The sequence below is a fragment of the Salvia miltiorrhiza genome, chromosome 7 (assembly GCF_028751815.1).
Source record: "Salvia miltiorrhiza cultivar Shanhuang (shh) chromosome 7, IMPLAD_Smil_shh, whole genome shotgun sequence".
Taxonomy (NCBI): domain Eukaryota; kingdom Viridiplantae; phylum Streptophyta; class Magnoliopsida; order Lamiales; family Lamiaceae; genus Salvia; species Salvia miltiorrhiza.
Window position 1 is genome coordinate 56,585,525 of NC_080393.1, and position 26,597 is coordinate 56,612,121.

The 26,597-nt window shown below is 38.3% G+C and overlaps 1 protein-coding gene, 1 long non-coding RNA gene and 1 pseudogene across 2 annotated transcripts; 2 read left to right on the forward strand and 1 right to left on the reverse strand.

The window, feature by feature from the left end:
- Nucleotides 1-248: 248 nt before the first annotated feature.
- LOC130994792 (putative late blight resistance protein homolog R1A-10) overlaps nt 249-26,597 on the forward strand; it is a 41,814-nt pseudogene continuing 15,465 nt past the window's right edge.
- LOC130994979 (uncharacterized) lies at nt 2,556-5,281 on the forward strand. Its single transcript, XR_009091951.1, has 6 exons — nt 2,556-2,705; nt 2,779-2,874; nt 3,365-3,422; nt 3,725-3,805; nt 3,947-3,982; nt 4,839-5,281. It is a non-coding gene; the product is annotated as an uncharacterized LOC130994979 (long non-coding RNA).
- LOC130994895 (uncharacterized) lies at nt 19,744-21,967 on the reverse strand. Its single transcript, XM_057920016.1, has 2 exons — nt 21,383-21,967; nt 19,744-20,996 (listed from the first exon to the last, which is right to left on the reverse strand). Exon 2 carries the CDS (start codon nt 20,994-20,996, stop codon nt 19,869-19,871), a length of 1,128 nt encoding a protein of 375 aa, XP_057775999.1. The 5' UTR covers nt 21,383-21,967; the 3' UTR covers nt 19,744-19,868.

A 26,597-nucleotide genomic window follows, 5' to 3' on the forward strand; every position in this document is an offset into this window, starting at 1 on the left:
TTTCCCACCTAAAGGTATTTGGAAGCAAAGCCTACGTGCATGTACCAGATGAGAGAAGGAAGAAGCTCGATGATAAAAGTGAAGCATTCATCTTTATCGGGTACGACTCTAACTCCAAAGGCTATAAGTTATATAACCCAGAGACCAAGAAAACAGTGATAAGTCGAGACGTGGAGTTCGACGAAGAAGGAGTCTGGGATTTCAGCTCCAACGGTGACTTCACCTTCATCCCACAGTTAGAAGAACAAAGAGCAAAAGAGCAAGTTGGAGAAGTCCAACAAGAGCCAGTGACTCCACCAGCTTCACCAGTGCCAGTCACTGAAGACTCGCCACCATCTTTCTTAAATGAAAGAGCCACACCACGAGCAAGGAGTTTGGGCGAGATATATGAGGATACTGAAAGGTTAGAAGATCTTACCTTATTTTGCCTATTTGCTGATTGTGAGCCTGTTAGCTTTGAAGAAGCAGCAGATAGTGAAAATTGGCGAGTCGCGATGGATGAAGAGATCAAAGCCATAAAGAAGAATGATACATGGGAGCTCGTGACATTACCAAAAGGGCACAAGACCATTGGAGTCAAGTGGGTGTATAAAGTTAAGAAGAATTCCAAAGGTGAAGTGGAAAGATATAAAGCGAGGCTCGTCGTGAAAGGATATAATCAAAGAGCTGGAATCGATTATGATGAGGTATTTGCTCCCGTCGCTCGCTTAGAAACTATTAGACTAATACTCTCTCTTGCAGCCCAAAATAGATGGAAGATTTATCAAATGGATGTCAAATCAGCCTTCTTGAATGGGTATATAGACAAAGAAGTCTATACAGCCAATGGGCTACGAGGTAAAAGGGCAAGAAGATAAAGTCTTGAAGTTAAAGAAAGCCCTATACGGACTAAAGCAAGCACCAAGGGCATGGAATAGCAGGATCGATAAGTACTTGGAGGAGAATGGCTTCACCAAATGCCCTCACGAGCATGCCCTCTACGTTAAAGTCAATGGAGAGGATATATTAATTGTGTGCTTGTATGTAGATGATTTGATCTTCACAGGAAATAATCCAAAGATGATTGAGGAGTTCAAGAAGGCCATGTCAAAGGAATTTGAGATGACAGACATTGGGCTGATGGCGTACTACCTCGGCGTGGAAGTCAAGCAACTCAAAGATGGGATCTTCATCACACAAGAAGGATACGCCAAGGAAATCCTCAAGAAGTTCAAGATGGAGGACTGCAAAGCAATCAACACGCCAGTGGAATGCGGGATAAAATTATCCAAGAACGATGGAGGAGAAAAGGTGGACCCGACATTGTTTAAGAGCTTGGTTGGAAGTTTACGGTACTTAACTTGCACAAGGCCGGACATTCTTTATGCGACAGGACTCGTGAGTCGCTATATGGAGAATCCAACCACTACGCATTTTAAGGCGGCAAAGAGAATTCTTCGCTACCTCAAAGGTACGCTCGACTATGGCCTATTCTATTCAAATACTGATGATTATAAGCTTGTTGGCTATAGTGATAGCGATTGGGCTGGAGATAACGATGATCGAAAGAGCACAAGTGGCTTCGTGTTTTTCATGGGAGACACTGCCTTCACCTGGATGTCAAAGAAGCAACCTATAGTGACGTTGTCAACGTGTGAAGCTGAATATGTGGCTGCCACATCCAGTGTTTGCCATGCAGTTTGGCTACGAAGTTTACTGGAAGAGCTCAGATGGCCACAAAAGGAGCCAACAACTATTTGTGTGGATAACAAGTCGGCAATCGCGCTCTCAAAGAATCCGGTGTTTCATAATCGAAGCAAGCATATTGACACCCGCTTCCACTACATCAGAGAATGCATCGCAAAGAAGGAGGTCCAAGTGGAGTATGTGAAATCACAAGATCAAGTTGCCGATATTTTTACCAAGCCACTCAAGTTCGAGGATTTTGCGAAGTTTAGAATTTTACTCGGGATGACAAATCAAGTTTAAGGGGGAGTGTTGGAAGATAAACTTGATTTGGAGAGATTAATAATTTTCCACCGACTTAAGGAATCATCTAGAGAAGTCAATAATTTCATGTTGAAGCCAATCGAGCTATCTAGATACTTATAGAAATGTTGAAGCCAATTAAGTCAAATGTGGTGGCTATATCACCGACAATCTCCACCTATATATATGTGTGTTCATGTATTGTTAGATGTGTGATGTGAAGAAAAAGTTAGTGAAGAAAAAACAAAGTGGTTACTATTGCTAAAACTTTCTTTTACAAAACATACGTCCACACACATTCACAAATCCTCCCACTTTAATTTGTTTTATTCACACTCATATCACTTACACACACACGTCCTCTCACACACTACACATTTATTCTCTATCCTCCAAATTTAGCCAAATTTTCCTTTATATTCCAACATAGTATTCCAACAGAGTATTCCGAGAGAATACCGAGATAGTATTTTACCGAGGGATTGAATCACTCGGCAAAGTTTAATTTTACTTTTATCAATATTAAATTTAATTCTAGATTAATAATGTTAACTGTACCGAGTACTTAATCTCTCGGTAAATTTAATTCTTATTTCCCGTTAGTTACTTGGTTTCTTCCTCACAACATTTTCCCTCCCAAATTAAAAGCCCTAGCCTTCTCCATTCTTCGCCGCTGCCGTCTACCTCCATTCCTTCGCCGCTACCGTCCACCACCCTACCTCCTCAGTCGCGCCGCCGTGAGCTCTCTCTCTCTCTATCTCTCTCTCGCTCTCTCTCTCTCTCTCTAATTGTACATTTAATCTTTGTCAGCTTCCCACTGTCGCTTTTGTCGTTGTCACCGCCGCGCGCCGCTGTCGCTGCTGGCCTGCTGCTCTGCTTCGAGATCGAAGATGGATTTTGGTTGAGGTTATTTTCTAATTCCTCATAGTTTTTGCTGTCAACAAGTTTGGCAAATGCTAATTAAATGAAAGGTTAACTGGGATTGAATTTGTGCTTTTCGATACTGTTTTGGGGCTAAATCAACTGAATTAGTGTGAATTTCGCTGAGCTATTTTGAATATTAGATGTGATTTATGTGATTTTGCTAGAATGTTGTTGAGATGCTTGCAATCTTATTTTTACAATCGAATGGGATCAAAAAGTGGGCTCAATTTCCACTTAAGAGATATTCTTGGCTATGGTGGATGGAAGCCGGCTTGATTGGTTGATATTTAGGTCGAGCAAGTGTGATCTATTTATTAGTAGAATAATTCCTTGCATAACAATAACTGAAATGGAATTATTATTTGAGCCTATGTCCTTTACTCTCTTATACTAATGATGGGTGTGTGTGCATCTCTTGTTAATTGTAAGCTGTAACTTGTAAGAACATATGCTGATTTTCTTTCATTAGCAGATTTTTTCCTGATAAGGCTGCTTCGTAGGCTCAGGAAATAGTTAACGAGCTCATTCAGGTCAGTTTTCCTGATAACTGTTTAACTTGCTTTTGTAGACCTCTCAAGCATGATTATCTAGCCCTAATAAGAATACAAGTTGATGTTTATATGATCTATCAATTTCAGAAACTCGGTGATACCGGATACCTTAATTAGGCTTTCCTGTTACTTGAGTTTTTGAAGACATGATTATCATACCATTCTCCTCCCTAGGAACAACAAATAAACATCTGTAAAATTACTGAGATGAAATTTGATGTGTTTGCCAAATATTAGAAACATGTTTTGTATCGGTGATTTATTTTCAATTTCACCTGCAGGAATTAAAAATAAGGCCATGCCCCATCATATTTGCATCTTTTTCTGGTGGGCCAAAAGCTTGTATGTATAAGGTTCTTCAGGTAAATACTATTCTTGCTCGTCTGATGAAAGTCTATTCATCTTTCTTATGTAATTACTTATTTATCATAGAAACTCAGGACAATGAGTTCTTTGGTTAAGCTTGGCAAATTAAATAATAATTCTCTTCCATTTTATTGCAGATAATCGAAGGGCAGCGTGAAGAGCAAATCAACCAGGTAACTTCATTGAGCACCCTGTTAATATTATGTCCGAGATTGAATTGCAGTAGGCTTTTCACCAAGGGAAATACATTGCCACAATTGCCATGAAACTGAAGGGAGCTGCATAATCTCTCTTCAAGATCATGATCATTTCTTATTTTGTCCAAGATTCTACATCTTTATTTGCTAAGATGCCATTGTATTTCTTGCTCTGCTACACATGTTCTACTTAATACAATATCTATGCCACTGTCCAAAAAGTTTGCCTACCTTAAATTTGAACTAGCATATGGTGGTATTTATGTGTTCATTATTTTTCGAAATTATGTTATTCAGTTATGCATATGCTTGTGAGATGGAATTTCATAGTTGCAGCTGTTAACTAAAACCTAATTTGCATGTTAGCTCAATTTGAACTTTGGAAGCCCTTTCCTTAATCCTCTTAGTTTCTTCTTGATTGGTTGATATATATATATATATAGAGAGAGAGAGATGGCATATAGATGATTGAGTCTGGTTGTAATGTTAACGTTCTTTATCAGCCACGGTTGGCGAATTTGCACATATTCCCCGATTTAACGCCTCCAAACACAAGTTTCTCAAACATAGTGGAATGTGAAAGTGATGATATTTTGCAGAACATGTGTTCTAGGCTTACCTGTTGTTTGTTACAAAATGAGATACTCAATAAGAAAGAGTCAATTACTTGATACTTGACTCAGGAATTCATTTTAGCCCAGTAGTTCCTCTTCTTGTTATTAATTATACACTTTCACTTCTGCTAACATTCATCATCTAATTTCCTCTGAATGGTCTGAGACTACCCTGTGGAGACTACCCTTATAATGTGTATATGATTATTTATTAACAGATATGAGTACTAGATCCCATCGTGGCCGTCTTGGAGGATCTAGCAGTGCAGCATCATCCCGTGCATCATCGACATTGCAAGCATCGGCTTCAGATGTAGAGTTAGAGCAAACAGTATCTGATGCACTCTCAAACAATGACGAAAGGATTTGGAGAGCTGCAGCAGCAGCTTCAAGATGAGCGCGAGCATAGACTTCGATTGGAGGAGTCACTTCAGTTAACTAATTAGATGCTCCAACAGTTCATGAGGTCCCAACAGTCGAGGAGTAGTGGCTCAGGAGATTCTTAGCTTTCGTGTAGTATATTTAGTACATTTTGATACATTATTAAGATATTTCGCTTAGATGTAGTTTATTTAGTACTTTTTATGTTATTATGATATTTACATATAAATATATTGTTGGATATTGAACAATGTCGAATGAATTTTAAATTATGTTTAGATTATGTTGTGATCGGATTTATTGATAAACAGGTTGTCGTAACTACGTAAGTAAAAAACAAAAATGAAAAAACATAAAAAATAAAACTTTACCGAGGGATTACCGAGGGAAATCACCCTCGACAGATTTGAAAAATATGACCGTAAATTACCGAGAGCTACATACCACTCGATAATTTGAGCAATTTTACCGAGGGATTACCGAGGGAATTTTCCCTCGGTAAAATTAACACAAAGGCCGACACCATACCCGACGAAACATTCCCGAGGCTAGATCTCTCGGTAAATCACTCGGTAAAATTACCGAGGGAAATTTCACTCGGTAAAATTTTTACCGACATTGAAAATAACGACGGGGCATTTTGATCGGCGATCTCTCGGTAAAATTTTTACCGAGGGAAAATCATGTATTTACTGAGGGAATATTCCCTCGGTAAAAAATTTATTTTTTGTTGTGTATAAATTGTTATAATAAAAAATATCTATAAAAAAATAATACTTAATATACAAATTAAAATAAATCAAAAATGCATCCGTTTTGTTTTGAATTTCCAACACTCAAGACCTCACAAGTAACAACAAAATTTCCCCTAAAAAAAAGTAACAACAAAACTGACGTTAATAAAATTTGCAAAATATTTCCCAATCCCTTCAATCCTTTATCTAAAATTTCTGCAACAGTGACCAAAGTGTAGAGCTCCTCTTTGGCATCTTCATCGTCGTTTCTCTTGTGTGCAATGCGTACACGGATCACTCTAGGCACGATCCGGATTCCACAGCTCCATATGTGTTTAACGCACACATATAAAACGTTGAGGTGATCTCCGTGCACCCGGGTGTACTGTACACCCGGGTTGTACCCGACCCGGATCCAATTAGAATATCCTGACCAATTTTTTCTTGAAATGACACTAACACTAATACCAGTCCAAATGACACTAACCAGGGGCGGATCCAGGAATTTTGTTGGGGGGGGCTGAACTTGCCGCCCCCGATTTTTTTTTTTTTGGGATATAATATATAGTAATTAATAAATAATTGTTTTTTTGTCATTAGATCAACAACAATAATAAAAACCTACAATAGTTTCATTCATTACCATGTCTATTACATTACAAATAATCTATGAATAGACACTTGGCGAACCCGAGCTAGTAATTGTGGAAATAATAAATAATCACCTGGCCCAAAGTTGATCAATGTTGAATTGGGAGAAATTATTTCTCGGATCAAGACACGCCATGCATCTAAGCAAATTAGTGCTAGCTTCGGAAAACTGAGTGTTTAGCTCTTGTATTGTTAGATCAACAACCTAAAATATTAACAGAGTATTTAGTTTATTATTAGTGCTAGCTTTCAGTCTATCCCGTTTGTATTTCTTAACAGAGTATTTAGTTTATTATTATTTTTAATTTCTATATTAAAAAAAAAAAATCAAAATTTGGGGGGGCTCTAGCCCCCCTGGATCCGCCACTGACACTAACACTAACACTAATTTGTTTTACAAATGATACTATTTCGAAAACAACATTAACACTATTTTATTTTACAAATGACACTAACACTATACTGAAATAACACTAACACTACTTGTAAAATTACACTAACACTATATCGAAATAACACTAACACTTGACATTCGGATAGGATAATCTTGTTGGGTCAGGATCCGGGTCGGGTACGACCCGGGTGTACACAAGATTTTGTGTAAAACTTTTCCATTCCACCTTCTTTGACGAACTATGATGAGATTCTTGTCAATCAGATCATTAAGATAATCTTCAGCAACCTCTTCCAAACTTGCAGATTTATTTGGTTTTAAAAATCCCTCAACAACCAAATACTTGATGAGTTCATAGACACAAATTAATCCAGGTATCTTGTTTTTAGAATAAAAATCGAACCATATTGAAAACCCGAAGAAAAAAAAAAAAGACAAATTTGAGTTTTCCTATATATCATACAATTGTTTTTTGTTTTGATATAATTTGCTTTATCATCAACTCCTATTCCAAGTATTTTTTAAAAAAAGTTCTCTTATTCCAAATTTGAGTTTGCTTATTATGTATAACTTGCTAGAACTAGGGCTTTCATCACATTTCATGGTATAATCTATGTTTGAAAGCCAACCAGTCGTTAACGAGGAACCAATTGTAGCAGACCTCAAACAATCTTCTTTGTATATTACTTCACGATTGAGTTATATATATGTTCATAGCTCAACTAATGATATGATTGGTGTTTGTTTACCCTCTTCATTGATCTAAGCCAATTTTTGGCTCGTTTGATAATGTTATGGTGTACATGAGTTATTGGAAAAATAATCGTCTTACTTTTAATTGTAATTTCATTCAAAATATACAGACAGAATATATGTTGATTTGCAATCGAATAGCAATGTGATTGTGTGGTCACAATCTGTCCATTCAAAATGAGCATAAATATTCATCTTATATCATCCTTCGATGCTACTACTCTTTTGAGCATTTACTTTACAAGATTGATAAGATGAGTAATTGAATATTTTTATTCTCAAGAGTATGATTTTTTAATCTCATGTTTTTGATGAGATAAGAATCAATCATAACCAACTCAAATTATATAAATAATTAAGGGTCTTGTTAGTCAAATAAGACTACTGCATGGGCTACTATTAGAGCCATGCCAATTTTCCAAGCTTTTATGGCAAATGGCTTTAAGGTCAAAAGTTGCTGCTATTTTCTTCAAGCATTGCGGCCAAACTTTCAACCTTTGCTGCAAATACTATTCATTTGGAGGCTAAGGTTTGGCTATAAATTGAGCCTCACAGCAGCATTGCAAATCAACCCAGAACCACCTCAGAACAACACCAGAGAAGCACACCATCACCAGAGCAGATTTGTTTCTGCTAGTGAGAGAAAAATGTGTGATATTAGAGAGAGAGAAATCTTGTGTGAGGATAGCTTCTGAGTAGAAGTTATACACGAGTGACAAAAGTGAGTTGAGATATAGTCTTGGTTTAGGCAGATAAAATACAGAGTGGTATTTTATTGTACTCCTCCTTTTGAGATTCTCTAATATATTGGTGTGGGTCCGTGGACGTAGGCAGTTTGGCCGAACCACGTTAAAAATATCGGTGTCATTTTTCTTCTCGTTTCATATCGGTCAATATCCACAATATTGAGTCACACTAGATCCCGGGCGGAATTATTGGCGTCTATAATTCCCAACAGGTCTTCATATATTCCAAATTTTCATCCATCAAAGTAAATAAGAGTCGGGCAATATAAGCTGATGAATTTTGGGAAAATAAACATCATATATCTGCAAGTAATCTAAAATATTATAAGCAATACTGAATCTATATGATATATCAACTCTTTGAACTTGACCAAATAGAAACAATAACGTTACTAATACTCTTTTAACTTAGCCATCAGACTATTCTTATGCGGAAAAGCTTCATAACCACTGCTATATGATTGTGATAGCTCTATGGAGTCGAGTTGATGCGTTTCAAGATTGTACAAAATAGAAGGCCAAAACATGTGGATATTTAACCCAACCAAGTGGCTCAAGAACTCGACCAGCATCACGGGAAAACTGTTGAATCCTGCATTTCTGAGCTCCCAAATCGACGTTGGGCAGCGCTTTCCTCCACTCGCCCGATTCTGCCTTCATCTCCCAAACCTCCCACGACAGATCCCCACACGCAACCAGGAGCGACAGACACCTCCCCGCTGACAGATAATAATAGTCGCGTTCATGGTACTCACAAGGGGCTTCACTCAGTGTAATGATCTCCGTCTCCACATCCATCGTCACACAGTACCTCCCCCTTCCCCAGTGCACGAAACCTTCACTAGTCAACGGAGTCTTGCCGAGGAGAAATTCCCTGAGATGGTCGGGGAAGTGGCGCATCTCGATGTGCCTCCAGGATTCATCGACTCCAACAGTGAGCACGTGAAGACCGAAGTCAGTTTGTTGGCGTGGTGGCGAGTGGCAAAAAGTGTACGATGCAAACACTTTATACACCAAGGAAGCTGCAGAGTATGCAAAACCATACTTGAGCCTATAGGCTATGCCTGTAGGCAATGACTACTACTCTATGCTTGTTGGCCTCTCCTTTTTACACCTCCGGAAATAATAAGGCCGACTTCTATTGTATATCATCTGCTTTTATTGAATACAGATATGTCATATATATTGTCAGAAACATGTATCTTTTCTACAAATTTTTGTTTTGTATACATGTGTTTTTTCATTCCAAAATTTAAATGCTGAGAATAAGACAGCCATATGCATATCAACACATAATTGGTAGTAATTCTGGTCCGGGCCTTTGCATGGTCCGGGCCGTCTGTATCAAGACCACCAAACTCCAATAATAGGCTGTATTATTATGCTAATACTGCATAATACATAGCAGCAAACACGGCCTTAAGATATTGCACGACAACAAAATCCAACTCTACGACAGATTTAATTATATCAGAATTGACTTTCATGGAAAATTCCAAAAAATGTGAAAGAAAAGTGTGAAAGTTTGTGTATTTAGAATATATTTTATTTGTTTTGGGAAAAACCAAAAATTGTGTAAAGTTTATGGATTTAAAACAAATTACTCCATTGCTTTATTTACGGTCATTAAGAGCACTCCCAGCAGATCACCTAAATGCATCACTAACTCTAAATTTAGGCTAAAACAATTGAAAATGAGATTAAAAAATGCATCCAGCAGATCCCCTAAATTGGATGGGCCCACAAAAAATTTTACACCTACCTAAATTCAATCTTAAATTTACACCCACCCTAAATTTATTTTAAGCTTATAATTAGTAGGGCCCACACATAATTATTGTTTTTATGTAGAAAATAGGAGATCTGGTGTATACATTTATAAAATCGAGATCCTAAAATTAAATAGGGAAGCTTTAGGAAGGAATATAGGAGCATAATTTTGGGATTTCTGCTGGGAGTGCTCTAATACTATCTATGTTACCAGAGTTGTTACCACGACTGCATCAAAATATTCTTTGGAGATCCCCTTGCAGATAAGCACAAATTTTGAAGATTTTCTTTTCGGTTTTGTGTGATTTTCGTAGAAGATCCTTGTGTATATTTTGGATTTTCTTGCAAGCTTTCATAGAAGAGTCTTCATCATAGAAGGAAACTTTGGTTTCTCCCATATAAAAGCCGATATCTTCCTGGAGTTAGGGTTTGGTTTTTTCGTGCATTCTTTCAAGCAGTTTATAAGCGCAGCACTAGTCTGTGAGAGAACATTGTTGGTCGAGTTCATGTTCTTGTTTCTTTTACTTTGCTTTTACTATTGTTGATAGCAAGGTATTTCACACTTAGAAGGTTAATGTTATCTAGCTTTCAACTATTACTAGTGTTGAGGTTTTGGGAAATTATAGAGGCGTTGAAGATCAAGTCTTGTGTAAGTCCTACTGTAATTTAATCTCCCATAGTGAATCGTTTCCCTGGGCAAGGCCCCAGACGTAGGTGTTCTATCACCGTGATTTGGTATCTCGCTTGGTATTAACTTGGGTTGCTGAGAGGTTTTTATGTGTATTCTTATGATGAAGTTTTATGACATTCTTTTCCTTTGGGGAGGCTGTGATCCTAACAATGTTGCTTACGAGTTTAATAGCAGCTTCGCCAACCATCACAATAGCCTCCTTGAGTCCGAATAGAAAATAAAGCTCTTATTCTGATCAAATGATCAAATAACTCTGCAAAACAAAAAAATAAAGCTTGGTTGACACTTGATAGCTTGAAGAAAAAGAAGAAACACGTGAAATCAAAGAAATTGCTTGAAGAATGAAAAAATTGTCTCTCAGAAAATTCGTCGAACACACGGGATGCCGAACGAAGAAACTAATTTTATTTGATTTTCTATTAGAAAGAAAATCAAATAACTCTTGTGAATTACACATTATCCATCCGCTACAAAAATCAAATGATTTCTATGTACATTCATAGAGAGATGAGTATGGCGAGATGAACTTCCAATATGATGAAGTCAATTTATGCCAAATCGATCAGCAGGCGATGGAGATTGAGGCGTTGAAGGGATAATGAATGATTGGGCAGAGTGTGTGGCGGCGTGAATGAGGGAGAATTATTTAATTAGAATTAGAATGGGCCATTGTTGGGTTTTAGGTTTGTTTCGGTTTGGGCGGGAAACTGCTGTATTTATTTAGGTTTACTCCGCCACACTTTGTGCCCGGAAATAGAAAAGCTGAAATGCCTTGTACGAAACCAGTCATCCGCAAGCCGCCACCTCCGCGCCGCTGCTGCACCGACGACAGCGTTTCCGACATTCTTAGTAGACAATCGGTAAGCACCCTCCCTCAGATTTTCCCTTGTTTCATGTGCAGATGGATGCCTTTTAAAATTAGGTTAGAGCTGAAATTCCTTATGCGTGTACATTTCATAAGTAAAGAATTTGTCTTGGAAATTTAGGTTAGAGATTAATATAAAGAAACATTGATAAAACACATATACAAAAATTTGCAGATGAGACACATTAGAAGTCGGGCTTATTATTTCCGGAGGTGTAAAAAGGAGATGCCAACAAACATAGAGTGCCTCCCCAAAGACCTATTGTTCGAAATCCTCCTCCGTTTGCCGACCAATCATCTCTACGAGAGAGTGAGACTCGTGTGCCGGCGGTGGTACCACATTATCCATTCTCATGCCTTCATCAACTCGCAGATGCACGGTTCTACCTATGGGCTCCTCCTATCACCCAGAAAGGCTAAAGCTCTGCCACTTTATGTAACAGCCGACGCAGACGGCGGAATCCACACATCTGAGCTAAATCACATCTCCAAATGGGGAGTTCTTGCTACCTGCAACGGTTTAGTTCTGGAGTTGGATAACAAACGCTTCCCTCGTCTTGCGAATCCTGCAACGAAGCAGTCATTCCTCCTCCCACCGTATCCTAAAGGGGGTATGTATTACCCGCTCTACTGCAGTTTAGCATGCTCTGCAGCTTCCTTAGCGTATAAAGTGATTGCACCATCCCCTGTTTACCACTCGGCACCACTCCGACAAATTGACCGCGGTCTTGTCGTGCTCACTGTTGGAGTCGATGAATCCTGGAGGAACATCGAGGTTCACCACCTCCCCGACCATGTCAGGCGATGTCTCCTCACCCAGACTCCGATGAATAGTGAAGGTTTCTTGCATTGGGGAAGGGGGAGATACTGTACGACGATGGATGTGGAGACGGAGATCATTACAGTGAGTGAAGCCCCTTATCAGTATTATGAAAGCAAGTATAAATATCTGTCAACTGGGAGGTGTCTGTCTCTCCTGGTCGCGTGTGGGGATCTGTCGTGGGAGGTTTGGGAGATGAAGGCAGAGACGGGCGAGTGGAGGAAGGCGCTGCCCAACGTCGACTTGGGAGCTGAGAAATGCAGGATTCAACCGTCTGGTCGAGTTCTTGAGCCACTTGGTTGGGTTAAATATCCACATGTTTTGGCCTTCTATTTTACCGCCTTTTATGGGGAGGAATGGCGGCATTGCATTTTCTACAATCTTGATACGCATCAACTCCACTCCATAGAGCTACCAAAATCCTATAGTATGCACTCTCGTGCTTTTCCGCATAAAAATAATCTGATATGGCTAAGCTAAAAGAGTATTAGAATCGTTATTGTTTCTATTTGGTTTAGTTGAAATAGCTTATATATCATATATAGAGATACATTATTGTTTGGTTTAGTTAAAAGAGTTTATATATTATAGATACATTATTGTTTATAGCGTTTCAGATTATCTACAGATATATGATATTGCTTTTTCAAGACACATCAGTTTATGTTGGCCCAATATTTTTTATCATGTTACCTTAACAGTCACATTGTTATTCGATTGCAAATACAAGCTTAACAGTAAGTCAATTATTTTTCCAATAACTCATGCACATTACACGTTATCAAACGAGCCAAAAATTGGCTTAGATCAAAGAAGAGTGTAAACAAACACCAATCATATCATTAGTTGAGCTATGAACATATATATAACTCAATCGTGAAGTAATATACAAAGAAGATTGTTTGAGGTCTGCAACAATTGGTTCCTCGTTGACGAGTTGATTTTCAAACAGAGATTATACCATGTAATGATGAAAGCCCTAATTCTAATCCACCTTTTAATTATTTTTTTTCATTCTCTTATCTTTCTCCTCTCTCTTTTCTCCTTTACTGCAACTTACCTCAATTGTTTTTCCCAACTCTCTTTTTCTTCTTCTTGATTTTTGTTTCCTTGCTCCCAATTGTCTCTCCATCGGACCTCTCTACGTGAATTCAGATCATTTCATTTTTTACTTGGATTTTAAATTAAACATGAATTAATATTGACGAAAATTAATAATGAGATGCTTGAATTCTTTGTGTACTACTCTCTTCTCTCGTAGTTTGTGAAGCAGTTGAAACTATCCAAATTCGCAAGTAAGAGAATCAAGCAACCATTGTTGCTTTATTTATGCATCAATTTAACACCAAAAAATAGATGATTTTTTAATTTCATTTTATCCATCAATTTTGCTTGTAAACCGAAGGAGTAAGGGTTCTTATATATATATATTTCTCGAATCATTAATACTATGTAAGACAAAAAAAGATTTAATTTTATAAATTAGTATGAATTTTGAGATCTCCACTTTGATTTGGTGAAACTCGTTGGGAACACTAATTGGGTAAGTTGCAAAGAAAGGAGAAAGATAAAAGAAGAAAAGATCCCCAATCGTCAAAATCAAACAAGAAAAGATTTAAAATTCGTCATGCTCTGTACTTAGATAATTTAGGATATTTTTCATAGGTCTTTTTGCTTTTTTATTTAGACATATATTATGAATATTACTTTCTTATATTTAAATTTATTCATTAATAGTTTCATCAATTCATTTTTTAAATTTCAATTATAATCAAATGAATAAGTCAATTTAATAAATATAATTATTAATTAATAAAAATATTCAAAGTTATATAATAATATTTATGTATTTTATCTTCATAGTATAAAATCACATGCGTTAAATGTGCATCGCACGTTCTTACTGCTAGTATATTGTAAAAATAGTTTTAACAAATACTTTAAAAGTTAAAACATTTAAAATAGATATTGATCTAATACTATTTTAAATTAAATAATATTTAAATAATTTAATTCAATTGAAAATAGTTTTTATTTATCAATTAACCAACTCATAAATGATGATATTTTAATTTTTCGTATGTATTTTAAAATTTTAAAAAGATATAAATGTATATCACTCATGCATGGCTTGGGAAGGCGTACTAGTTCTACTCACCACACTCAAGTTATAAATAGAGGGTTTCTTTTTCAAATTAGAGAAAGAAGAAAAAGAGAGCATATATAAAAATATACATGATCAAGAGATGATAAGATTGTTCATATACTACAGTAAATACTCAATATAACATACTAGCTACCTCTTGATCTTTCAAACAATCAACCAAAGAATCGAATTAATAATGCACCAAACAGAAACAAAACTCTCAAGAAGAAGCACATATAAAAGGTATTTCAAAGAATCCAATCACTTATTTTGAAACTTTGAACCCATGATCCTATATATGGTCTTAAACAATCCATGTAATAAAAAATTGAATCATGCATCCTTGAAAACGGTTTAAACTCTAAGCTAGTAGTACAACTCTTTCACAAATAAAAAATCTCTCAAATACACATATTTGAGGAGTTTAAATTTATTTAAGGTCATTATCTTAGGGCTATATGCAAAAATAGGCCACTATTTTTCGGACTTGCAAAAATAGGCCAATTATTTTAGTTTTTGGTATTTTTAGGCCACATGTGTACCCAATCAGGCTATTTTGGACCACATTTTGACCCCAAAAAATGGCCTATAAATGCTGAATTGAGCTCAAATGTGGCCTAAAAATGCCAAAAATTAAAATAATTGGCCTATTTTTGCAAGTCCGAAAAATAGTGGCCTATTTTTGCAAATAGACCTAAGATAATGGCCTTAAATAATTTTAAACTCCATATTTGTGCATATATACTAGGAAAAGCAACATGACTATGATAAACATTCTACACCAAATAATCTAATCTTAACTTAACCATACCAAGCTATTCTTATGCACAAACCCAATGTACCATGAAGAGGAGTATGGTAATTCAGTGGAGTTGATTTCATGTGTATCAAGATTGTAGAAAATACAAGTGCGAATCTCACCACGAAAACACAAGGCCAGAACCTCAGGGTATTTAACCCAACCAATAGGCTCCAAGATTTGATTTTTACCTGCTGAAGCAAGCTGTTGAAGCCTGCACTTTTGAGATCCCATCTTAATGTTGGGAAGCACCTTCCTCCATTCACCAGTTTCCGATTTCATCCCCCAAATATCCCATGAGAAATCATTGTTGTCGCCAGCCAACATTGATAGGAACGTCCCCGTTGACAGAAAATACCGTCTCTTTCCCCCTAAATAAGCTGTAGAAATTGGAATTATACTCTTTGTAAGGATCTCAGTCTCAATATCCAATGTCAAGACGATTCTTCGATAATCACACATCCAATGTATGAAACCTTCTGTAACCAACGGACGCGTAGACAAAAGAGATTCCACATTACATCCATGCACACTGTCAATCGCAACATGTCTCCACGAGTTATCGACTCCAAAAGTCAGTATGCCGAGATGAATCTGTTTGAACTTCCAAAATGGTGAAGTCAATTTATACTTCATGGAACGTGGAGCAAATGCCATACCAAATAGATCAAGACGATATGGAGTTTGAGGCAATGAAGGGATAATGAATGATTGCTTTGTTGAGGGATTTATAATGTATGGATATCCACTACGGCAGTATGCCTCTATGCACAAACCATTGCAACAGTTTATTAACTTGCCTCTGTATAAGTAAGTGAACTCAGATGTCTCAATTCGGCCGCCTTGCGTTGCAGTGATGAGAATTGGATGACACACTGATGCAGTAGAGAAGAAGTCCATACGTAGAATGCTGAATTTGTGTGTCGACAAAATCATAAGAATGGATAATGTGGTACCAGCTGCGGCACACAAGCCTTACTCTGTGGTAGAGATGATCAGCCGGCAGACGCACGAGGATGTCGGATAAGAGCTCGCTGGGGAGGGACTCTATGTTCGTCGGCCTCACCCTTTTACACCTCCTCAAATAATAAGGCCGACTTCTAGAGTTTTTGTACACGACCATCTGCATATGAAAAAAACATGGATGTGAGATTGTAGGTTTAGCAAAACTAATCACTACAACATAAAATGCAGGAATCAAATGGAAAGGATTTTTTGAGTTCATTATTTCACTACAAAGCATAGAGTTGTACGCAAATCGGCGTTTTTAAATGCAGGAACAGCATTTGTTAACTTCATAAATTTTATTTTCGAATAATGTGGCTAATATGTAAAAAATGCGATTGGTAAAAGTAGATACAGAAAATTAATGTTAGATATCTCAATTGGAGAAATGAAGACGGTTACAATCCACAGATCAAAACTTAAAAACACAAGCAAAGAAGAAGCAATAACTTTCAGATCTTCATCTGCATTTGTTTCAAATGGGCAAATTGAAGAAAAAATATAAAGAAGGGTTCGCATACCAATGTATTCGAATTTCCTTGTTCGTCTTCACTAAGCAAGCTTCCATCGCTGCAGCGGCGGAGAGGCGGCGGCGGCTCGCGGCTGGCCGATTCCGGAAAAAAACGAGTTTTAAGTATAGGGGGCGCCATTTTCCGGTGAGTTTCTAGCAAATGGGCAGAGTGTGTGGCGCCGTGAATGATGGAGAATAGGGCTTTAATTAGAATAGAATGGGCCATTGTTGGGTTTTGTGTTTATTTCGGTTTGGGCGGGAAACTGCTGTATTTATTTAAGTTTACTCCGCCGCGGCATTCTACACACTTCACCGGAAATAGAAAAGCTGAAATGCTTCGTACGAAACCAGTCTTCCGCAAGAAGCTGCATCTGCGCCGCTGCTGCAGCGATTCGGATCCCCATTCCGACAATCTTAGTAGAGAATCGGTAAGCACTCTCCCTCATATTTTCCCTTCTTTCATATGCAGATGCCTCTCTTTCAAAATTAGGTTACACCTCAAATTCCCTATGCATATATGTTTCATAACAAAATATATTGTCTTTGAAAGTTAGGTAAGAGATTAATATAAAGAAGTATTGATATGCATATGACTGTCTTGGGTGTTTGGCTAAGCTTATTTTAAAGAGTAGTGAAGGTTTCATGCATTGGGGAACGTGGAGATACTGCGGGATGATGGATGTGGAGGCGGAGATCATTACACTGAGTGAAGCCCCCAAAAATGACCTGACATGGTCGGGGAGGTGGTGAACCTCGACGTGCCTCCACAATTCATCGATTCCAACAGTGAGCACGTAAAGACCGTAGTCAGTTTGCAGGCGTGGTGGCGATTGGCAAACAGTGTACGGTGCAATCGCTTTATACGCCAAGGAAGATGCAGAGTATGCAAAACCATACAGGAGCAGGCCATAGCATACGCCTGTAGGCAATCGTGGGGGAGGAATGACTGCTTCGTTGTAGGATTCACAATCACAAGACGCATAAGAGCATCAACATCGGCGGGTGCAAAGCCGGGATCGATCCCGATCTATCGCACCCGCAACCGATGCCGCACCCGGGTGCAATGGAGGTGGAGCGATGGAACGCTCCTGCTGCGAAGGTGGAGCGAAGGGGATGGGTGTGCTACACGCGCCCCATTTTCGTAATTAAAAAAAAATTAAACGGTCAAATGACCGTTGCCTTCTCAACGGTCGAATTCGGCCAATTTTTCTTTTCGAAAATTGGATGTTTTAAATGTTTGTTGTGTTTTTTTTATTTGTAATGTTTTGATTTTTAATTGAATGAATTTTATGTTGTTAAAATTGAAGTTGTTTAATTTAAATTGAAAAAAGAATAAAAGTAAAGAGAAAATGAAATTAAAATCTATTGAGTTCGGGCGGGAGCAATACCATTGCTGGACTGGGTGCACGGTTGTTGATGCTCTAAGAATAGCCTGGAATGGTTAAGTTAAGATTAGAATATTTGGTGTAGAATGTTTATCATAGTCATGGATTGTTTGAACCGTTTTCAAGGATGATTCTCAACTTTTTATGAGTCATGTTGGCTTTTATTTGGTGTATTTGAGAGATTTTTTGTTTGCGAAACAGTTGCACTACTAGCTTAGAGTTTAAACCAAGATTTTTTATTTTTTATTTGGTGTATTTTAGTGTTTGGTAGACCAAGATTAAAACAAAGATACTATGAATTAATTGTTTGATAGTTCAAATTAAAATCTACATTAAGTAATCAAATTACCATAATAACCTTATATTAAATTAATTAATAAATTTAAATTAAAAAAATCAATGAAATAATTTGTCGTCAACCCTTGCCACCACTACTCCCAATTCCTCTTTCCCGTCCAAAGGCTTCAGAAGATCATGTAATCTTGGTGGCAGTTCATAGGTTTTCAAATGAAGGTCGTTTCACTCAAATCTTTTCTTTCAGAGCAGCAGAGCATTTAGACCACTTCTCATCATCCTAAACCAGTTGGCACTGAAAACGACTCATATTTCGCGGGACGGAGGGAGTGATATGCTATAACTGCTTTCATCACTTTAGTGACCAATTGCTGCAGACCCCAAACAGTCTTTGCTTTATTATAGTATATCACTTCATGATTGCCATTGCTATTTGGCACTTAAATCACCATACCTTGCACTAAAACCAAACTCACACACAAGATCATAGATCATTTCATATTTTATCACATTCTTTGTATATTACTTCATGATTGAGTTATATATTTAACAATCTTAATAAGAGAGAAGTGGGAAGAGGAATAGTACTGTAGAAAGAATAGTGATGTGGTGGCATTTTTGTAATTTTCTGTTATTTGGAGGCTGATTTTTGAAACTATTGATTTATCTCACCTCTTTCTCCTCATAGCCAATGAGAGATCAGCTTTCTTTTTCTCCCTTTCTACTTTCTATGGTTTCTCTCTTTTGAAATTCTACTCCAAAAAATCAAATCTTCTTCAAATGTACTTGTACAATTCTATCTGACTTTTGGTCTATTACACCATGTCGATGATATTTTATTAACATTTTGAGGTTGTCTTTTGTGTGTATATGCCTCAATGTAGCTTCCGATTGAATGCACTGTGTATATATGATGCATAATGTCTTAAAAATATTTAAGTAGTTTGTATATAAAATGTACTTGTGGATTGCTGCAATTTTTATGAGTTAGTGACTTATAGAAATTCTCTTACAAGTCATAGTATAGTATGGCTACACTTGGAAATGATTGGACTAGCATCATTATTAATCCTATATTTCACGGAGCAATTATAGAAACACCGCGTCCTACCGGTGTGAAATTTCTAGTATATATATATATATATAGCTCAACTCAAATTGATTTTGCCTTAGTATTACATATATAATTCCATTCAAACTACTCTCAAACAGAATACACGCTGATTTGCAATGGAATAGCAATTGTGAGGTCATAATCTGTCCATACAAAGTGATCATAAACAATACCGATTCTAATACTCTTTTAACGTAACCACATCAGACTATTCTTATGCGGAAAAGCCGCATAACGTTTAGTATAGTTTTGCGGTAGCTCTATGGAGTCGAGTTGATGCGTATCAAGATTGTAGGAAATGCAATGCCGGCATTGCTTCCCATAAAAGGCGAAGGCCAAAACATGTGGATATTTAACCCAACCAAGTGGCTCAGGAACTGCACCATCTTCAGGAGCTAACTGTTGAATCCTGCATTTCTCAGCTCTCAAGTCGACGTTGGGCAGCGCCTTCCTCCACTCGCCTGTCTCTGCCTTCATCTCCCAAACCTCCCACGACAGATCCCCACACGCAACCAGGAGCGACACACACCTCCCAGTCGACAGATAATAATAGTTGCTTTCATGGTACTGATAAGGGGCTTCACTCAGTGTAATGACCTTCATCTCCACATCCATCGTCGCGCAGTATCTCCCCCTTCCCCAATGCAAGAAACCTTCACTAGTCAAGGGAGCCTTGTCGAAGAAAAATCGCCTGACATGGTCGGGGAGGTGGTGAACCTCGACGTTCCTCCAGGATTCATCGACTCCAACAGTGAGCACGACAAGACCGTGGTCAATTTGTCGGAGTGGTGCCGAGTGGTAAACAGGGGATGGTGCAATCACTTTATACGCTAAGGAAGCTGCAGAGCATGCTAAACCACAGTAGAACTGGTAATACATACACCCTTTAGGATACGGTGGGAGGAGGAATGACTGCTTCGTTGCAGGATTCGCAAGACGAGGGTAGCGTTTGTCATCCAACTCCAGAACTAAACCGTTGCAGGTAGCAAGAACTCCCAATCTGGGGATGTGATTTAGCTCAGATGTGTGGATTCCGCCGTCTGCGTCGGCTGTTACATAAAGTGGCAGAGCTTTAGCCTTTATGGGTGATAGGAGGAGTCCATAGGTAGAACCGTGCATCTGCGAGTTGATGAAGGCATGAGAATGGATCATGTGGTACCACCGCTGGCAGACGTGCATCGCAGTCTCGTAGAGATGATCGGCCGGGAGACGGAGGAGGATTTCAAACAATAGGTCTGTGGGGAGGGAGTCTATGTTTGTTGGCCTCTCCTTTTTACACCTCCGGAAATAATAAGCCCGACTTCTAATGTGTATCATCTGCTTATTGAATACAGATATTGTCATAAACATGTCTTATCTACAAATTTTTTGTTTTGGAACAGAACAGAATCATCACTCTACTAAATTACTAATCCATCGACTAACCAATTCACTAATTTGTATACAACTGCTTTATAAGCCCAAAACTTAAATGCTGAGAATAAGACAGCCATATGCATATCAATATCAGTTATATTAATCTCTAACCTAAATTTCAAATAAAAAACCTTTTCTTATGAAACATATATGCATACGAAATTTAAGCTCTAACTTAAATTTCAAATAAAAAACCTTTCCTTATGAAACATATATGCATATGGAATTTCAGCTCTAACCTAGCCATCTGCATATCAAAAGGGGAAAATATGAGGGAGAGTGCTTACCGATTCTCTACTAAGAATGTCGGAATGGGGATCCGAAACGCAGCAGCGACGCAGCGACGCACCGACGGAGGCTGTGGCTTGCGGAAGGCGGGTTTCGAACGAAGCGTTTCAGCTTTTCTAATCCCGGTGAACTGTGTAGAACGCGGATTTCAGCTCCAAGAGCTGATAAGCTCTTTAAAATAAGATTAGACAAATACTCTTTTAATTAACACTGATTTAGATGAATTAATTCTGAAATTTATATGAATTAATTCTATTTTAAGTTAATTGCATTACCCTATATTTATTATTTTTATTTATTTATTTAAATATGTCATTTACTATAGAATTCAATCACAAAGTTTTTCAAATTCTTTTGACTCAATCAAACAAATTAACATGAGAAGCAAATACTTTTAACTAGTAGAACACCTCTAATTAGGTTGCATTGCATTAGAACAAGAAGAATTTACAAAAACTTGTATAAACACAACAACAATTATATAATTTGTGTTGAGAGGCATGTTCAAGACATGCGTCTCGCTATATACATTCAAACGAAACAAAAGGCCGCTCGACACCATCTCAACACCATCTCTGCTCAACCTGCACGTTTATAAATACATACAGGGCTGAGTATAAAATACTCAGTGGGCACGAGCCAAAGCTATATACATGCATACTAAAGCTGAAATTATCATGCCTTTTCTCATGACGTACATATATTTTAGTAAAAGTCTGCACCCACTAGTCATTTACTTGTACAAAAATTCGTCTGATCTGACATCTAGATAGAGCAGGATCCGAATTCGATTAACTACTGATGTCATATAGGTATTATACATAAATCTTAAAATTGATAGGCAATGATAATAATTCACAAGATTTTATTTAACTGCGGCATAATCTAAACTTTGATTTTTATATAAGAAAGCCTACCTGATCGTGGTCCGATGATGTAGGTGATTCTGAACTATGGCTTCACCTTCTCTTGTATATGACCTTCAGTAGAGATTAACTAACTAAATAAATAACGAGAAAATAATATAGATTTAACTTAAAGAATACTTATGTTGGTTTTAAGGTGATATTCCTATAGGAATTTATGGAAAGAAGGCTAACTGCTATTTGGCAAACTTATCAATAAATACCAACATAGACTTAAATTGCGGTAATCATAACTCTGGCGTTAATCATAACTCTACTCACACTAATTTAATATCAAACACATGTTTGATATAAAATTGAGATAAGGGTGATAAATAAAACTTAGATAAATAATACCGGGAGGGAGATATTAAATTTCTCAGTGGAACAGAGATATAAGAGCGGGTCTTTCCCTTAATGCGGGTCATCTTGTTAATCAATATTACTATCAAACGCTTTGATAAAACATGATTATTTATCTATTTTGCTTTATCTAGGGCTATCAACATGCCCTAATATTAGGCTAACTAACTCAAAGCCCAACAACAATCTATTATACTTGAGCTATTAGGAAATAAATAGGCCCATGAGAAATTAGTAGGTCCAAATACTAAATTAAGCCCAATTACCCATTTTGTATTTTAATATATTAAAGTTATATTAAAATCTAGAATTTTCTTTTAAACTAATCTCTCTCCTCTTCTTTTCCTCAAACGCAGGCACGCTCAATTTCTCCCTCTCTCTCTCTCTGAGTCGTCTCTCATCGCCGGTTCTCGCCGCCTCCGGTGCGGCGAGGCCGGCTCTAACTCTTCTCTCTCCTTCTTTTCTCTTCCCACTTCCCTATGTCTAAATCCCCAAATTATAGAATCTAATTCCTAGGGTTTCTACCTCCCTTCTTCCCCTCCGGAATTCATCTCTCCGGCGAAGCCTGCCGCCACCGCCGTCGTCCCCGTCGCACCGCGGCCTCCTCTGACTCAGGTAAGCCCCTGTCTCTCTCCCTCGAAATCCCTCTCTCGATCTCTCTCTCTCTCTTCTGGTCAGGCCGCGGCGGCCGCTGCGAGCTGCGACGGCGCATGCAGCGCCGGTGGTCGCCGCCGCCCTGCTCTCCCCTCTCTCCCTCCATCTCGTTCTGTCCGTCTCTCTCTATTTCACTCCCTATCTCCCTTGTTTAATCTCCCTCTCTCGCTCAACCTCCCTCTCTCTCTGCTGTCAGTAGCCACCGCTGCCGCCAGCCATGCCTCCGCTGCGGAGGCTTTCGGCTGCGGCTGCGGCTGCTACTGCTAATCCCCTCTCCTCCTTCTTTCTTCCCTCTTCTGTATTTCCCAATTCAAAATCTTATTCTAACAAACTTCCAATCTTAACATCACAAACTAATAGATCTCAAACTATTTTCTGTTCCAGGAATCGGTGATTCGAGAAGGTTTGAAATGGTTCCATCGTGGCAGCCCAAGACTCCATTTTTTTTAAAGACTCAGCCTTCTATTTGTTAGAACCGGGTACACGATCGAGATATTACAAAATATTTATTTTGAGAAATTACGACTCAAAATAATTGAAAATATTACAAAGTAAATAATTTGAGAAATTACAACTCAAATAATTTGATACAACTGAAATACACTGTATAAATAAATTATACGTATAAACAAAGTCGAGTCGAGATGAATCTCTTCCCGCAAGAAGATTATCGCCCCGGTAGTGCTCTTCGGTTTGGCGTATCTTCCCCAAAGGTAAAACGACTACGTCTCGGCGGATGTAGCACCACAATCCGGCGAGCTCCGGCGAACTTAATAGGATCAAGAACTGAACACAAGTGTTTGCAGAGGGTGTGTGTGTAGGATTGGCAGAATGCAGTATTTCTAGGTGTTGTTGTGTGTTGTATCTGCATGCTCTCCACAAGCCTATTTATAGACTTGTGGTAAGTATGAATACAGTACATTGAATTCCACTCCTACGGCTGGAAGGTTGAAGATGTGGCCGGTGGGCGCAGAAGTCGTACTGGCGTGCTGAAGTTGCCATGCAGAAGTCGTACTGGCGTGCTTCTGCTTCCAGCTTCTGCTGCTGCTGCTGATTTGTTCTGCTGCTGTGACTGTTGCTGTGGGCTTGGGAATTAATTCAGTTAGTTTGGGCCCCAAACACCACCCCAAAGCACCAATTGCCAAGATCCAAGTCCTTGGCCGCGGCCCGTACCCGACCCGACCCGACCCGCCCGTCCGGCGGCGGCGGCGACGTCGTCGTCCGTCCGTCCGTCCGTCCGATCGATCGATCGTCGTCGGCGGCGCGCGTGTGTGTGCGCGCGAGGCTAGTACTTAGATCAAGCCCACTAGCAAGCCCACAAGTCAATTTATTAACTCCATGTGCTTTGCTATTCTTATACATGAAAAACATCTCTATGTTTTCCAATGTGGGATAACATAGCATAAATGTTATTTTCCCTCTTCAACATCCAAACTTTGACATACAATATCTCACTCATCGGAAATCGGTTTTGAGACTTCAAGTATATCACGTTGATCTACTCGAGATGTAGATTAACATCCAATCATTATTTTAATTAAATAATAAATATTTAATTAAATAATAATTTCCAGATATGGCATTAAAACCATATTTCCAACAATCCCCCACATGAGTGAGAAAACAGTATGCGAAAGTATGCAAACACTTAGCTCAGTCCTCTTAAGATACAACATTGCATTTGGAAAGGTAGCTTGTGGCTTTGAACCTGCCATAGTCAATATTATCGAGTATACCGGCGGCCTAGTGGATTGTGTTCCTTGAACTAGTCCTCCTCGGTGTATACTGAGTCAACAATATTGACACAATATTGCTTCAATCCTTATTCGTTCTCACGTTTGTGTCCATTACTGGCCTTGGAACACCTCTTTGGATTCATAAGTGTTTCAATCGAAGCGGCCCCACTTCACACTTACATAGGTGACTCTTAACTCAAGTATCCTGCTATACTTGTCCTCTTCGAGGAGTTCTAGAGTCATTAAAAGTCAAAGACTTAACCTCACCACGTGCAGGTTTCCGAACACTCACTGTTCTACAAGGAATAGGCAATTCGAGTGTTCAACACACGGATTTTCATAGCTTAGTTGTCCCATTGAACCAAGTTCTTGGGATCCTCCAGTCATCATGGTTGGGTTGCCACTATGATTATCCTTAATTTGTGGACTTCAAACCCATTCCCCCTAACAGTTTATACATCTGATCTCGATGGATACTTTTTGTCAAAGGATCTGCTATGTTATCAATTGATCTTATATAATCAATTGAGATAACTCCACTAGCGATCAAATGTCTCACGGTATTATGACGTCGACGAATATGTCTCGACTTACCGTTATACAAATGGTTTTGTGCTCGTCCGATAGCAGCTTGACTATCACAATGAATTATTACGGACGACACAGGTTTCGACCAACATGGAATATCCTCGAGGAAATTTTTAAGCCACTCGGCTTCTTCACCAGCTTTATCCAAAGCTATGAATTCTGATTCCATGGTCGATCTAGCAATACATGTTTGCTTCTTGGATTTCCAAGACACAGCACCACCCCCCACAGTGAATACATAACCGCTCGTTGAAAACGAGTCTTTGGCATCAGATATCCAATTTGCATCACAGTACCCTTCAAGTACAGAGGGTTCCCTAGTATAATGAATCGCATAGTTTTGAGTATATTTCAAATATCTCAAAACCCTTTCAAGAGCTTTCCAATGTTCATTACTAGGGTTAGCTGTAAAGCTGCCCAACTTGTTGACCGAGCATGCTATATCGGGACGAGTGCAATTTGTTAGATACAACAAGCTCCCAATAATCTTCGCATATTCTGTCGCGTCAACAGGTTCTCCCTTGTGTACACTCAAATGCACACTAGGTTCCCATGGTGTCTTAGCTATTGGCTTGTCAAAAGCGTTGAATTTCTTTAACACTTTCTCAACGTAGTGAGATTGTGTTATAGTAATACCATCAGGTCTTCTTAGAATTTTAATTCCAAGGATAACATCAGCTAAGCCCATATCTTTCATGCTAAAATTTTTACTTAGCATGCCTTTGGTTTCTTGAATCACTCGGGAATTACTTCCCATGATGAGCATGTCATCTACATAAAGACAAACAATAACATATCCGTTATTAGAATTCTTAATGTAGACACATTTATCGCACTCATTGATTCTGAATCCATTTGACAACATTACACTGTCAAATTTTAAATGCCATTGAAGCGGTGCTTGCTTCAACCCATATAAAGACCTTTGAAGTTTGCATACTTTGTGCTCTTGCCCAGGTACTACAAAC

Coding starts and splice junctions, on each gene's coding strand:
- LOC130994895 (XM_057920016.1), bottom strand. CDS start 20,996: ATGATACACATTAGAAGTCGGGCTTATTATTTCCGGAGGTGTAAAAAG.